This window comes from Pongo pygmaeus, chromosome 5, assembly GCF_028885625.2.
Source record: "Pongo pygmaeus isolate AG05252 chromosome 5, NHGRI_mPonPyg2-v2.0_pri, whole genome shotgun sequence".
Lineage (NCBI taxonomy): Eukaryota > Metazoa > Chordata > Mammalia > Primates > Hominidae > Pongo > Pongo pygmaeus.
Window position 1 is genome coordinate 151,185,184 of NC_072378.2, and position 16,936 is coordinate 151,202,119.

The 16,936-nt window shown below is 41.0% G+C and overlaps 1 protein-coding gene across 7 annotated transcripts in view; it reads left to right on the forward strand.

The window, feature by feature from the left end:
• PLEKHG1 (pleckstrin homology and RhoGEF domain containing G1) overlaps positions 1–16,936 on the forward strand; it is a 242,938-nt gene that overhangs the window by 116,537 nt on the left and 109,465 nt on the right. For 5 of the 7 annotated variants that reach the window (XM_054490716.2, XM_054490719.2, XM_054490718.2 and 2 more), the window contains one exon: positions 15,985–16,493. In XM_054490716.2, the coding sequence (XP_054346691.2) occupies positions 15,985–16,493 (509 nt within the window). Of the gene's footprint in view, positions 1–3,691; positions 4,028–15,984; positions 16,494–16,936 lie in introns of those variants that run through there. The other 2 variants (XM_054490720.2, XM_054490717.2) reach the window with 2 other exon arrangements.

Below are 16,936 nucleotides of genomic sequence, written 5' to 3' on the forward strand. Positions count from 1 at the left end.
AGTTTTACCATGTTGGGTAGGCTGGTCTTGAACTCCTGACCTCAAGTAATCCACCCACCTCAGCCTCCCAAAGTGCTGGGATTACAGGCATGAGCCACCACACTTGGCCTAAATTTTGTCTTTTTTGTAGAGATGGAGTCTCGTTAAGTTGCTCACTCTGGTCTCGAACTTCTGGCCTCAAGTGATCCTTCCTTCCATCTCAGCCTCCCAAAGTGCTGGAATTACAGATGTGACCCACCACGCCCAGCCTGGGAAGGGATTTTTTTTAAGTGGCAGGGACTTTCTGGTCTTCCTTCAATTAGGCCAGAAGGCCACCTGCACCTCCTTGCTGGCTGGTTTGGGTTCTGGTTGCTGCTCTTCTGCGCCTTGATTCCCCACTCCAGGTGGGGACACTGGGAATGGAATGTGAACTTCCTGGTTGTGTAACCCGTGCTTGCAGGGAGTAAACAAAACTGCTTTCCGGCAAGGGTATCTTTATCACCTAACAAGGCATGTGTGTGTGGTTTATCTGTGGCCACTCTATCATTTAAAAAGAAATTTTGGGCTAGGCACAGTGGCTCACACCTGTAATCCCAGCACTTTGGGAGGCTGAGGAGGGCAGATCACCTGAGGTCAGGAGTTGGAGACCCACCTCGACAATATGGGGAAACCCTGTCTCTACTAAAAATACAAAAAAAATAGCTGGGTGTGGTGGTGCACACCTGTAGTCCCAGCTACTCAGGAGGCTGAGGTGGCAGGATCGCTTGAACCTGGGAGGCAGAGGTTGCAGTGGGCCGAGATAGTGACACTGCATCCAGGCTGGGTGACAGAGCGAGATTCTGTCTTAAAAAAAAAATTAATTAAATAAAAAATTAAATGTTGCTGAGCAAAAATAATCTTTTCACCCAGTGTTAGTATGGGCAAATAAATTATACAGCAAAAAGTGGCAAGGTTACCAGCATCTGTGCCTTTTGTGTGTCTTAAGATTGTTCATTTTCCCTGCATGAACAAAAGTCTGGTGGCAAACCAGCAGCGCACCTCCAAGAAATGTTAACAGTTCAGTGTGTCCGGCATGTGAAATATGTGGTGGGGAGCACTGGAACGCAGAACCACTGCAGAGCTAAATGGGGAGAAACCAGGGTCTTAAGAAAATACTGAAGTGTAAAAGGCACCTCTGCTCTCAGGTGTGAAAGAACCCTGACTATTGCTCAATAAATGGAGGCGTTTCTTCCCTTTACTTTTTTTTTTTTTTTTTTCTGAGACAGAGTGTCACTCTGTCACCCAGACTGGAGTGCAGAGGCATGATCTCGTCTCATTACAACCTCCGCCTCCCTGGTTCAAGTGATTCTCCTGCCTCAGCCTCCCGAGTAGCTGGGATTATAGGCATGCACCACCACGTCTGGCTAATTTTTGTATTTTTAGTAGAGACGAGGTTTCACCATGTTGGTCAGGCTAGTCTCGAACTCCTGACCTCGTGATCCGCCTGCCTCGGCTTCCCAAGGTGCTGGGATTATAGGCGTAAGCCACCGCGCCTGGCCTTTCTTCCCTTTTCTTTTCCTTCCTGCTAGTATGTGAATGTATTATCCCTCCCCAGGCCTCATGCGCTATCCATTGGTTAATTTATTCAAGCAAATACTTGGTACTAGGATCAATATAAAGGCAAAAAAAAAAAAAAAAAATGTGTTTGTGTGTGTATTCCCTGCTCTGAAAAAGCTTAATATTTAAAAAATGAAATTCAACATGCTTACATCTTTGATATTTGTAGATGCATTATAGGTGGTTTCACTTATTTGCAAGTTATAAGAGAGGTACACAAGTTGATGATTTTGCTAAAGCAGAAACCGTGGATGAACTAATAAATGACTGTCCCATAGGACCCAATATGGCCCCCGCTGTCACTTCAAAGCTGTCCTTCAGGACTGTCACTTTTCTGGTGGGTAAGCTTAGTAAACTGCCCACCATCCACACACAGAGCAACTTTGCTGTTTTTGTTTACTTGTAACATACATGGCATCTCTCAGAAATAGCACTTTAGAAACATGTTTCTTGGCAAAAAGCAAAAAAAAAATCCAAGTACAATGTAATTTTATTGGAAGTTAAAAGTAGCTGTGTTGTGATCTGAGGCTGTGCACAATGGATGTCATTAGGAAGCCTAGAGCCTCTGTGTATTTTATCCCATCTAAGAGTTTAGATTTTTGTGTCTGCCTCAAGAATATCAAATCTATGGTATAGGAAGGTTCCCTGCCCCCAGCAGCTACCATGGAGGGTAGGAGTGAGACACTTAGAAAACGATTAAATATGAGACCACATGATCCTTACTCTAAGTGTAATAAACAGCTGTTAAAGTAATGGAAAGAGCTGTGGGTTAGAGTGGTTGTAGCAGATCGAATGGGAGCTTGATGTGAGCTGGCTCTTCATTGAGCAGGAAGGAAGAGCCCAGCTTAGGCACTGGTATGGGAGACACAGACATGATGTGGGAACCCACAGGGGTTGCTGTGGAGGCCGGAATAGAGGATGAAGAGTCTCCACAGCCCAGGGAGGACCCTGCCTCTCAAACTGCCTTCTCAGCATGCTGGATTTACCGATTTCCATCAAACTGGTGAATTTTGTGAGAAATTCCAACAAGTTGTCTTCTGAACTATTTCCTTTAAAAATCACTTATTTAAATAGCCATGTGTAGGTTCAGCCTGATTTGAAAGGAAATCAACATTAAAACAAATTATCCTATTATGTTGTTAGTTTAAAATCACTTAATAGGCATAATAGAAATAGCTATATTAAGGATGATCTGCTAATGGTGTTTTCCATAACCACAGATGAATGCTTTAAATGGAACTTCTATTTAAAGGGTTTTCATCCTTTGAAATAGTTCAGTTTTAGACGTCTATGCAAGGATATAATCCATATTTTGAATTTTAGTTCCACAGTGCAGTGGTATCAGTTTTCAATAGCATTTTTGTACTTCTGGAGACCTTCATTTAAAGAACTCAAGATCTTTGTCAAATATACGCCTTCTGAATCTTTCTATAAAAATAGATAACAGCATTTTAAGAAGGACTGGTGGTCTTAGAGAAATCAAAAACCCAAAATAATTGGAAGGTCTCACTTATTAAGATATTGTAGGAATACTAGATCATTCTGTCTTTACTACTTAGTATTTATGAATATGAAATCACAGAACTTAACTGTTCTCCAAAGAAATGCATGTACATATCAATTTTAGGTATTTGTCTTCAGATAGGTTTTTTAAATGTTTTTTAAATGTCAGCCTTAAATGTTTTCTCCTTAAACTTTGTTCACCTAAAATTCTATCAAGTGTCTTGTTAACAGAAACTAATTATCCAAACTGCCTTCCGCTGGTTGTTATTCACCACACCACCCCCACCCCAACCTGCATTTTAAAACTTCAGTTTAAAGATGTGTCCGTTTACTCTGAAAGTTAAAAGATGTGTCCCTTTACTTTGAAACAAGCCCATGATTCAGGAAGTGAACTTAAAAATTTCAGAGCTCCAAAGATCTTGCTTATTTTCTGGAGTTTAATGAGAACTGTGGCCAGAGCCAGGAAGGTGAAACCCAGCAGCTTTGGGCGAGTGTGGGTTGTATTTGATGTTCACAAAAGAATGGAAGTGGTAGGGTGTTGCTCAGTGAAGTGTGCATTTTCAAGTTACCCACAGTGGTGTCTATTGTCCTGTTTCTCAACTGAGTGATGTCATGTTTCATTTAAGGCTCTTAGTGATGCTGAAGTCTGTGGTCTGCACACTAGGGGGAAAAAGGCAGTGAGAAAGTTGCAAATCAGGTTTTTGTAAAGCCTTTGTGTGTTGGGTTTGGGAGATAAAAGCTGACTCATGCAATATTTCTACGGAAGGCGCTGCACAGACTAGCAAATGCTGTTTCTTTTACCTGACTGAGGTCACTGCATCAGCTGAAGGCAGACGATGTGCTTAAGCCTGAGTGGAGCAGAGGTAGGTGCTAATGTGAGCGTCCCCAAAGAAAGGATGCCGGAACAAACGCTCCTTCCCTCTGGGAGCAGCCAGAGAGGTCCACCGAGGTGAGAAGGGGTCGCGGGGGGGCTTTCTTCACAAGTGTGCAGGGACGGAAGCTTGGCTGGATCAAGGAAAACTCTCTGTTACAAATGCGATAGACTGAAGTCTAGAAGATGATTTTTTTCTCCCCCTCCATCTGAACTGCAACCTGTCTTCAATAGTTTTTGTCTTAGTTTCATTTCATTTTGTTCTTTCCTTAAAGTGAGGTTGAAATATCTAGAGAGCTGATGTATCTGACTCTGGGGAGAACTCTAAAATCCTCAGTTGTCACGCGCCGAATGCCCAACATTTTCATATGCTTTCTTTTTGAGGTTCATATGCAGTCAAAGTTGGAGGAACAAAATAAATGTTTACAAATGTATGCTTAGCAACTGCAGTGATGAAGTTTAGTCTGAGTCTAGTGGCAACCAAAGTTGCCTAAGAAAATGCAGTTTCCATTTTGAGTGTTTCTTGGTAAGAAACACTTTTGTAAGGAACAATGATTGGGGCAAAGGAGGCGTGGATTGTATTCAATGCTGTTGTCCATTGGAATCTGATTTCATTTGGCTTCATTATTTGAATTTAATGATGCATTTTGAAAGATATATATATTCAGCATTCCTTAATCACATATTGAATATAAAAATTATTTTAATTTAAAATATTTAGATATCTGACACCAATTGACATGGTGATTTTAATTTCCTTAAATAACTTTTTCAGATTATAAAAGTAATACAGCTATTGAAGAAAAGAGATATTTACAGAGAAATATGAAAGGAACAAAATTATTCGTTCTACTCAGTAAAACCAATGTTAACATTTCATTATATATTCCTCCAATCTATTTCTAATGTAGACAATAAAGAAGTGGCATTTTAAATTCAAAATTAGGATCGTATTATATGTTTTTTAAACTACCCATTTTACTCACTGTATATTATGACCATTTTCTATACTTTTAAAGATTTGAGAAGACATGACATTAAATCATTTTACATTGTACCTTCTAAATGGCTTTATTTACTTGGATCTCTGTTACTAGACACTTTAATTTCTCTGCCTCCTTTTCTTTTTTCTTTTTCTTTTTTTTTTTTTTTTTTTCTTTTTCGAGACTGAGTCTCACTCTGTCACCCAGGCTGGAGTGCAGTGGCACGATCTTGGCTCACTGCAACCTCCACCTCCTGGGTTCAAGCGATTCTCCTGCCATAGTTTCCTGAGTAGCTGGGATTATAGGCATGCGCCACCATGCCCGGCTAATTTTTTTTTAGTAGAGACGGGGTTTCACCATGTTAGCCAGGCTGGTCTCAAACTCCTGACCTTGTGATCCGCCCACCTTGGGCTCCCAAAGTGCTGGGATTACAGGCATGAGCCACTGCGCCCTGCCTCTTCCTCCTTTTTTAAAAGAACATGTCTAATGTACTTCATGGATGGATTTATTTGTTCGGAGTGCTATTGTTAGTCACTTGGAATTTGCCTCTTCTTCCTCCTCCTTTTTCTTTAAGAAAATGTTATTTCTCTTGGTGCCTCCCTCCCAGCTGTGCAAGGATGTTTTGGAACTGAGTGTGCTCCATACAGATGGAGCTTGTATATATAACCATCATTGTTTAGTTACTGCCTTGAGACTGATAATTTTACACTAACAGGAAGGTACTGTTCAAAGCAAAGCTGGAGCATAGATTATTATTTAATCTAAATTAAAAATAGAGATTTTTTTAGCCTTTGAAAAACTCGGTGATACACAGTTTTTCATCATCCAAGACCTGGCATTCGTAGGATGTAGAAGAAACTGCTATTAGAGGGCCACTGCTTGTGCTGTGCCTCCAGCTGGGAAGAGGCTGTGCAGTCGTGACAGCCAGTGGTTTGCTGGGTTTTCAGGATTGGAGTCATGGCCCAAAGATTGGATGAGACTTGGAGAAGTCACCTAGTCCAGCTGCCTCACATACAAGGAAACCAGAGATGCAAAGATCAGTATAAACCCGGTGGGGTGCAGAGCCAGGGCAAACATGCAAATCCTCTGACCAAAAGGGAGTATTAGGACATAATTTGATTTCCGGTTGGTTCTCTGAAATGTGTTTATACAGAGGGTTGTGGATATATGCATTCCTGTGCACACATAACCACACACTGTGTAGTCCCTTTTGGCATATGGTACCATGTGCTTTAGACAAGCAGCTTATGTTGAGTCCTTCATTTCTTTTTTTTTTTTTTCTGTTTTCTTGAACTTTTTTTTTTTTCTTTTTTTTCTTTTATTGTAATTATTATTATTATTATTATTATTATACTTTAGGTTTTATGGTACATGTGCCCAATGTGCAGGTAAGTTACATATGTATACATGTGCCATGCTGGTGCACTGCACCCACCAACTCGTCATCTAGCATTAGGTATATCTCCCAGTGTTATCCCTCCCCCCTCCCCCCAACCCACAACAGTCCCTGAAGTGTGATGTTCCCCTTCCTGTGTCCATGTGTTCTCATTTCATTTCTTGATCTCTAAGTTCCTTTTCTACCCTACTATTTTATGAGTACAAGGAAGGATGGACTAGAAGTTAGAAAATCTGGTCTCTGATTCATAGTTCAGCTTTGAGCATGATGTTATATAATCTCTGCTTTTTTTCCCCCATCTATACAGTTTTCAAAAAGTAATGAGACACATGAAAGAGCATTGAGGTTGGTTTTGGGGCTTTTTAAGGATAATTTTGACATAGAATTGTAGCAGCTGTATCATAATAAGGCTCACCTGTTATAATAGAGACTGTTTGGGTTATCTCTTATTGCTTAACCAATCACACTGGAACCTAATGGCTTGAAACAACAAACATTTATAATTGCTCAAGGTTTCTGTGAGGCAAGAATTCAGGAAAGGCTGTGCTAGGTCATTCTGGCTTGGGGACTGTCATAAAATTGCACTCAGACATGACAGGGCTGGGGTCATCTGAAAGGCTTCTCATCCACACGTCCAATGTCTTGGCTGGAAGCACAGCAGGGGCTGTAACAGCCAGGGTTCCTTGTGCATCCCTCTGTGTATCACTGTGGTCTCATCATGTGGTTTCTGTAGTGTGGCAGAGTCAGAATAACCAGACTTTTTAATGTGGTGCCTCAGGGCATGTCTAGCACCAGTGACTGCAAGGTTTTGCCTGTCTTTGTGCTCTGCCATACCCTAGGGCACTGGTATCCTTAGAGTGGCGGCAAGGTTTCTGCCACATCTGGGTTCCAGCATGAAGAGGAAAGAATGTGGAGTAATAAACTCTAATGTCTTGAGAAATAGACACCCAAAGGGGCATATATCATTTCTACTGGTGAGAACTTGACCACATGGCCAATATCTAAAGGCAGAGGAGGCTGGGAAATATGCTCAGTGAAAACTCTATCACTAAAGAAAAGGGTAGAGTGGATTTTGGTAGACAACTAACAGTCCCTCTCTAAGTGGTAACACAATGGATGGTTTTGGATGCCCCAGATAATTTCCTTCATCCCCCACACTAAGTCACCACACACACAAAAAGCATACAACAAAAGTAAAAACAGCTGCATTTGCGTAAAAAGCCTTTAGGGAATTTCTTTTTTCTTTTTTTTTTTTTTTTGAGGTGGAGTTTCACTCTGTCACCCAGGCTGGAGTGAAGTGGTGTGATCTCTGCTGACTGCAATATCCGCTCCCTGGGTTCAAGTGATTCTCCTGCCTCAGCCTCCCAAGTAGCTGGGATTATATGCACCTGCCACTACGCCTGGCTAATTTTTGTATTTTTAGCAGAGATGGGGGTTTCATCATGTTGGCCAGGCTGGTCTCAAACTCCTGACCTCAGGTGATTCACCTGCCTCTGCCTTCCAAAGTGCCGGGATTATAGGCATGAGCCATTGTGCCTGGCCTAGGGAATTTCTTTAGGTTCTTTTTCACCAGACTGGTCCAGAGACACCCCTTAGCTAAGGCAATTTATCTAATGCATTAGCTGCCTTAAGTAGCTGCTTAATCCCTATTCAACTGAGGTAGCCATTATACCTCTTAGTTTCCATTGACTAGTGTCTTAGTCCATTTATGCTGCTGTAACAAAATAGCTTAAACTGGGTAACTTACAAGGAACAGAAATTGATTGCTCACAGTTCTAGAGGGTGGGAAGTCCAAGATCAAGGCGCCAACAGATTGTGTGTCTGGTGAAGGCCTGTTCCTCCTAGATGGTGCCTCCTGTGTGTCCTCACATGGCAGAAGGAGCAAACAAGCTCAGTCTGTCCTCTTTTATAAGGACACTAATCTGATTCATGAGGGTAGAGCCCTCATGACCTAATCATCTCCCAACAGCCCCTGCTCCTAATACCATCACCTTGGTGAGTAAGTTTCAACATACGAATTTTGAGAAGGGCACAGACATTCATACCATAGCAATTAATATAGGAATCAATCGGTAAATTATCTGAGTATTTAGTATCTGACTTTACAGCTTGAAGGAATCTTTGTTCCTCTTTGTTCAACCCCTCACCTCCTGTTTGAATGAAAATATTTTTGCAAAATATCTTTTCCCATTCTTGATCTTCTTATACAAATATGTGCTTTAACGCCTTGTTGGATGCATGGTTTGCAAATATTTTCTCCCATTCTGTAGGTTATCTCCTTGCTCAGTTGATGATTTCCTTCGCTGTGCAGATGCTTTCTAGTTTGATGTAGTCTCACTTGTCTGTTTTTGCTTTTTGCTATTGTTGCCTGTGCTTTTGGTGTCATATCCAAAAAATCATTGCCAAGACCAATGTCATGAAGCTTTTCTCCCCTATGTTTTTTCTTTTTTTTTTTTTTTTTCTTAGAGGCTTCATGGTTTCTAGTCGTATTTTTAGGTCTTAATGTATTTTGAGTTTATTTTTGTGTTTAGTATGAGATAAGGGTTCATTTTTATTCTTTTTGCATGTGATACAAGAACATGTGGCACATACACATAATGGGAAAATTATCTGACCATAAAAAAAAGAAGGAAATCCTGCCACTTGTGACAAGATGGATGAACCTGGAGGCTATTGTGCGAAATGAAATGAGCTGGACATAGAAGAGCAAATGCTACATGACACCACTCTTATGAAGAATGTAAAATAGTCAAACTCATACAAGAAAAGACTAGAGTGGTGCTTGCCAGGGAGTAGGGAGAGGGAGAAACAGGGAGGTAATAGTGAAAGGATACAAATTGTTAGCTATGCAAGATGAGTAAGTCCAAGAAATCTGCACAGCACAGTGCCTATAGCTAACAATGCTATATTGTATACTTAAAATACTGCTAAGGAGGTAGATCTTAAGTGTTGTTATTGTAAAATGTTTAATAATAATAAAGAGGCATAAGAAAACTTTTGGAGTTGATGGCTATGTTCATGGCATAGATTGTGGTGATAGTTTCACGTGTATACTTATCTCCAAATTCAAGTTTTATACATTAAATACATATAACTTTTTCTATTTAATCATACCCCAATAAAATACATTTTTTAATTTAAAACATTTTTGAGCTATTTATTTTGAAAATTTTTTAAATGTATAAAAAAGTTGCAAAGACAGTGCAAAATTCCCATATGTCTTTCATCCAGCTTCCCCTAACATTAACATCTTGTGTCATTGTAGTACCTTGTTTAAAACTTGTTTAACCTTGGTTAAAAACTAATAGATTTACATGGTAAAACTAAGAAATTAACAGGGTAACAAGATTTTTTTTTTTACTCCTTGGTTCCTTCATCACCAAATAACTACAAATAAATATGAAAATCATGTTCCCTGAATTGAACATGCTGAACACTAGAGACCATGAGGAATTATAGTCCTGGCCCTACCATTAAACAGGAATCAAGTTGATAGTTTAGAAAACCAAGAAGTGAAAATCCATATTGCTGTGGAGGAATAAAAGATGCTCTTCAAATACCTAGTGTCATCTCTGAAATATATAAATGTATATTTTTTAACTTGGACTCTTAAACATTTTTTAAAGCATTAAGTCAGTTGTTTACAACGTTGAGGCTCTAACAAAACTGCGCTGTATATTAAATGAACATCACTAGCTGGTAGAGTAACTATTTCTGTATACTTTAGTCTTTCTGTGGCCTCCCCTCTTTGAGTAATTCACAGGAGGTGTAATAAGGAACTACATAATTTCAGCTACTCATTGGTACTGAACACAACGCATTCTCTTGATTTCCATGGTTGTCCCGCCAAGGAACTCAGACTAGGTATTTGATGTCTAGAATAGCAATGAGCAGAATTTGGAAACCCTGATCACACCTCAATCCTGCTGTGAGTAGGATTTCTGTCTTGCCTCCTAAGTTTCTCCTTGGGAGTTGTAGGCTGTAGGACCCATCAAATGTCCCCCTTCTCCATGTAAATATGGTCACAGGAAGCCATGGAACATTCTGCATGAAACCTAATTCAGCCTAAGAAACCAGAGCCAAGAAGCATTGCTTTTGATTCTGGCAGTGATACTCCAAAAGAGAACAATTAAAATAATGGAAGTTGGAAGAGCAAAGAAAGAACAGCCATGGAATTCCAGTTTTTTCACCCGGAAAAAATTAGAGGGATTTGTCATGAAGTAAAATGTATGAAAGCCTAGCTACATAGAAGCTGTCTAGGCATCTTTTCCTTTTATTGAGGATGGCACAAAAAAAAAAAAAAAAAGAATATTTTATTTGGATGGCTTTTAGGCTAACCAGTGCTTCTCATTGTGAGACTCAGTAAGTCTCTAAGGTTCCTCTATGGGTACTTCCACCCCCACCACCTCCAGGTTTACCAAGGGTGAGACTGATCACAATCCTCTAAGTGGGTGGAACCAGCTTATTTTAGGGTCAAAAGATATACCTGATATAAGCCATTAGCAAGGTTTGGCCAGAAATTCCCAGAAATTCTTACATTATCAGCCCTGTGTTTGGGATTTTGGAATAGACAGAAGTTATGAGAAGAAAAGCAGCAACTTACCCAAATGCTAATACAGCCTACTAACATCTTTCACTCAAGGCAAACAAAAAAGCTTTCTTGCCCTGTAGTTTTTTATCTGGATGTTTCAGTTTGTCATGGAAAATCAGTTAGTCCAATATCTGCTACACAAAGATGACCTCCCAACTCTATTTTTGCTAATTTTTAACAATATTATACATTAATAAGTGGAGTAAAAAACAAAAATGCAAACTTTGAGTTGTATATATCTCTGCATTCACTGTTATTTGAACAAAGATTGATAAAGAGGTAAATTTAAATCTTCAAGAATGTAATTATATCAAAGACTTCTAGATCAGCATTGTCTGACTAAAATATATATGAACTACTTATGTAATTTTTTATTTTCTAGTAGCAACAATATAAAAAAGTAAAGTGATGCCGGGGCAGTGGCTTACACCTATAATCTCAGCACTTTGGGAGGCCAAGATGGGAGGATCACTTGAGCCCAGGAGTTCAAGACCAGCCTGGGCAACATAGAAAGACTTCGTCTCTACAAAAATTAAAAATAAAATTAGCTTGGTATGGTGGCGTGGTCCCAGCTACTCGGGAGGCTGAGGTGGGAGGATGGCTTGAACCCAGGAGTGAGCCATGATTGTGCCACTGCACTCCAGCCTGCATGACAGAGTGAGACCCTGTTTCAAAAAATAAAAATAAGAATAAATTTAAAATTAAAAAAGTAGGCTGAGTGCAGTGGCTCACACCTGTAATCCCAGCACTTTGGGAGGCCAAGGCAGGTAGATCACGAGGTCAGGAGTTCGAGACCAGCCTGGCCAACATGGTGAAACCCCGTCTCTACTAAAAGTACAAAAATTAGCCAGCCATGGTGGCATGCGTCTGTAATCCCAGCTACTCAGGAGGCTGAGGCAGGAGAATCGCTTGAACCCAGGAGGCGGAGGTTGCAGTGAGCCAAGATTGCACCATTGCACTCCAGCCTGGGCAACAAGAGCAAAACTCCGTCTCAAAAAAGAAGAAAAGAGTAAAATGAAACCAGTGAAAATAATTTCAATGAGATATTTTATTTAACATAATCCAAAATATTATCTCAATATACAAATATAAAAATTATTAATGAGGTATTTTATTTCATGTTTTTAGTTTTATACTAAGTTACTGAAATCTGGTGTATGTTACATCTCAATTCAGACTGACTGTGTTTGTTTGTTTATTTATTTATTTTGAGTCAAGGTCTCACTTTGCCACCCAGGCTGGAGTGCAGTGGCACGATCATGGCTTACCACAGCCTTGACTCCAAGTAGCTGGGACTACAGGCACAGGCCACCACACCTGGCTAATTTTTTGTATTTTTTGTATTTGAGATGGGGTTTTACTAGGTTGCCCAGGCTAATCTCGAACTCCTGAGCTCAAGTGATCCGCCTGCCTCAGCCTCCCAAAGTGCTGTAATTACAGGCATGAGCCACTGTGCCCAGCCTGGCTGCATTTCAAGTTCCCAGTAGGCACATGTGGCCACTGGCTACTGTGTGGAGCAACACAGCTCTAGAGATAAATATTAATAATTGGTGAGTTGCATTAGAATAGGCCAGACAGGGTGGAAATCTTAAATTATTTTGAGGAAAGTGAGAACTAGACTAGACAGTTTTTATGAGGTGCATTTTCCTACATGAGGAAACTATAATTATCTTCTAAGCAATGAATCAACATAAAAAAGGTTAGCCATTAGCAAGTGTGGTCTCATATTACATGCCATTATATGACCTGACTTTAAATGTTTCACTTCTGTCGTTGGTAATTTTGGAAGGTCTTTAGTTTGGGGTGGTAAGCTTGGCTAAATACTACGGACACCAAACTTCTGAAATGGTCTATTTTAGAAAGTGCCTGGTTGGCAGCCAGGCCTGTACGTGGACTGGCATTGGAACATTTGAAGCTTTCCCCACAGCGGTGCCCCCTCCATGTTGCTATTTAAGATCTATCCACGAAGGGGTCCCTATTGATCTGAGTTTTACATTCCACTCTTTCCCACCTTTGAAAGTATTTCTAAAGACATTGTCATTTCTAGCAGCCCAACCTAGGATCCTCTAAAAGCAGCTTTTATTCCTCTTTAATCCTTCTGTCCCAATATTGGGTATCTAATTTAAAGTGAAAGTAAGTAGAGAAAAGAAATGATGATAAGAAAATAATGTGTCTCTCTGTTGTGTCCATTTTTCTCTAGTCCTGATCATCAATGTAGTGCCAAGAGTTTTGTAACTGTGTGAAAGACACTTTTCTATTCTGGAGAGATCGATTCTTCTCCGGTTAGAAAATCAGAACTTGCCCTGGAGACAGTATGTGCAGATCTATGGGGGGTAGACCTTTCCAGATGTCTTGGCCTTTCGACTTTTTTGACACCAGGGACTGGTTTCAAGGTAGACAGTTTTTCAAAGGATGAAGGGTGGGTTGAGGTGGTGGGGGTGGGGGAGTGCGGATGCTTTCAGGATGAAACGGTTCCACCTCAGATCATCAGGAATTAGATTCTCATAAGGAGCGTGCAACCTAGATCCCTGGCATGAATAGGTCACAATAGGGCTCGTGCTCCTATGAGAATCTAATGCTGCTGCTGATCTGAAAGGAGGCAGAGCCCAGGCAGCAATGCTTGCTTGCCCACTGCTCACTTCCTGCTGTGCTGCTTGGTTCCTGACAGGCTGTGGACCAGTACCGCACCCCTGTTATAGAGAATATCCAACTTGGCCAGAGGCGGTGGCTCACACCTGTAATGCCAACACTTTGGGAGGCCGAGGTGGGTGGATCACCTGTGGTCAGGAGTTCGAGACCAGCCTGGCCAACATGGTGAAACCCTCTCTCTACTAAAAATATAAAAATTAGCTGGGCGTGGTGGCACATGCCTATAATCCCAGCTACTAGGTAGGCCGAGGCAGGAGATCGCTTGAACCTGGGAGGCGGAGGTTGCAGTGAGCTGAGATCATACCATTGCACTCCAGCCTGGGTGACAAGAGCAAACTCTGTCTCAAAAAAAAAAAAAAAAAAGAATATATTCAACTTATGTTTAGTCCCAAATCATAGCCTCATTGGACCCTTGGGATCTCAAAATATCCTCAGATACTTCCCAAGTGAGTGCCCATTTCCTACAGTGAGATCACCCTGATGGTCCTGGTTATGGAGGATGTGAATGGAAAGAAAACCTTGTTGTGTCTGCCCCTACTTTGGACTGCCCATGACTTTCTCAACACCAGTCCCAAATATGAGCAAGTGTCCTTTGCTGCAAGCATACCTAAATGCATGGCTGCTGGTTGGATTTTTGCCGCACCCAAGTTGGATCAGGCTTTCTAGGTCAAGTGCATCTTAACTACTATAACCAATTCATGTTTTACAGGCCATAAAGTTGTTATAGAATAAGCAGAAAGAATATTGCAAAAGCTTTAAAAATGTGTGGCAAACTCTAGCATGTGGTAGTGGTTATGCAGATAAACTGCTCATTTCCTACATATCTTACCACTCCTTGACTTGGAATTAATTCCTTCATTTTATATTCATAACTTTAATATTTGCATCATTCATTTGTACTAATACTTGTCATGAATATAAACTATCTAGAAACAGTATGTTGAAGGAGAGACTTGATGGATAATTTATATTCTAAAAATATTAGTACCAACTCTTTAGTGATCTTTATTATAGAATCAAACCAGATTTACATTACTATTGAAAAATGATCATTACTATGTATTCTTTTTACTGTGTCTGTCACATTATAACCTTCCAAACATAAGTTTCCCTCTTCTATTTTTCTAGCAAAACCTGTCAGCGTGTTTTTGTGGTAAGGTAACCTAGCAAAATGAAGCCAATTTCTTTATCACATTCTCTGTCACAAGACATTTTGTTTCTATAAACAAAATTTCTCTATGAAATAATGAGATGTACAATGTCATTATTTGAGGGAGAAATGTTAACCCTGCCTTAGAAATGAGGAAGATTGGAATTTTGAGTGTTTTACCCAAATAGCTTTTGAATGTTTAATTTTCACGTGGGTCCTTTAGGGGCCCAACATCATATTTAAATGCCGTGGGTATTAAGTGACTTTTTTTTTTTTTTGAGACAGAGTCGTGCTCTGTCGCCCAGGCTGGAGTGCAGTGGCGCGATCTCGGCTCACTGCAACCTCTGCCTCCCGGGTTCAAGCAAGCAATTCTCGTGCCTCAGCCTCCCGAGTAGCCGGGATAACAGACGTACACCACCATGCCCGGCTAATTTTTGTATTTTTTAGTAGCGACAGGGTTTTGCCACGTTGGCCAGGCTGGTCTCAAACTCCTGGCCTCAAGTGATCTGCCCACCCCAGCCTCCCGAAGTGCTGGGATTTACAGGCGTGAGCCACCGTGCCCAGTCTGCAGTTCACTGTTGACTGAAACATCATTATGCTATGTATGACTCCATTTTTTTCTTGCCTAGTATCAGAAAATTATTGTCTATGTGACACTTTCTTTAATGCTGTATGCAAGTAAAATGTAAAGTTACCAGCATTATTTAAATCAAGTAGTGGTGGCTCCAGGATGCTAGCCTAAAATTTTGTGAAATTACGGTGAAATACTTAAAATCTAGAACAAGGTTTTTCAAAATTCCATAGGAATCACGTCCTGTCCCTTTTAAGTTCATAAGAATTACCTGTGGTGCTTGTTAAAGTGATCGATTCCTGGTGCCCTGACCGCTCGGCCTTTAATTTAGTGAATCTAGACTAATTTGCATATGAATCATTCCAGGTGGTCACACTTTTGAGACAACAGGTGTAGTGTTTCTCAAACTTTAATGCTTCTAAGTCATTCTGGGATCTTATTAAAGTGCACATTCAAGCTCGGCAGGCCAAGGTCAGAGCCCGAGACTCTGCATTTCTAATAGGCACCCAGATGATGCTTCGGAAACACTGATTTTGCATCTCACTCCACCACAGGTACCTTTGCATTCCCTTCTATAATTGGGCACCTTGTTATTGACTGTATTTATTTGAGCTAGGTTTTTACTTCCTTTCAACCCTCTGCTTGATAGAATTGCTTATCTTGTCCTTTTTATTTATTTTCTATAATGCATATAGATGGGCACCAGTTGCGTCTTGAAGTGCCATCAGCTGTAACCAAAGTTCCAGATCCCAAGACGACAGCCAGGCGTTCCTGCCCTCAAGAACTGAAGACGATGGAGCTTTCTGATAGTGACCGACCCATCAGCTTCGGTTCCACATCATCCTCGGCCTCTTCCCGTGACAGCCATGGTTCCTTCGGCAGCAGAACGACCTTAGTTTCAAATAGCCACTTGGGCTTGTTTAACCAGGATAAGGAGGTAGGGGCCATAAAACTGGAGCTGATTCCGGCCAGGCCGTTTTCCAGCAGCGAGCTGCAGAGGGACAACCCCGCCACGGGGCAACAGAACGCGGACGAGGGCAGTGAAAGGCCACCCAGGACGCAGTGGAGAGTGGACTCAAACGGGGCACCCAAGACGACCGCAGACTCAGCCACCAGCCCCAAGCTCCTCTATGTGGATAGAGTTGTTCAGGAAATTCTGGAGACCGAAAGGACTTATGTACAAGATTTAAAAAGCATCGTAGAGGTAAGACCAAGTTCGCTTTTAATGTTTGCCATGCAGGAGAAATATGCTTGCAAAAGAAACTGCAAAGCCAAGCCAGGTGTAGGGGATGCCTTCTAAGAGGTGGAAGGGATGTGAATGTTTAAAGAGAGAGTGATAAGAGAAACCCTAAGGCTGTAACTCACTGTGTTAACATTCTCTTAATATTTGCATTAACAAATTAGTTATGAGTGAGGAGCAAGAATGATGATACAGTGCCCATACCAAGATGCTGTGTTAATAAATCCTACACCCAAGATGTCAGAGTGACTCACACGCAGTGGAGCAGGTGAGGATGGAGGAGGACTCAAGTCTCCTGGAGCATGAGTGTCAGGTGTATGACTAAACCCCTCAGCTGTCCTTACCTTAATCACCACTTTCTACTGGCGTCCGGGAGCTTCCAAAACTACTGAGACGTGAATCTCACA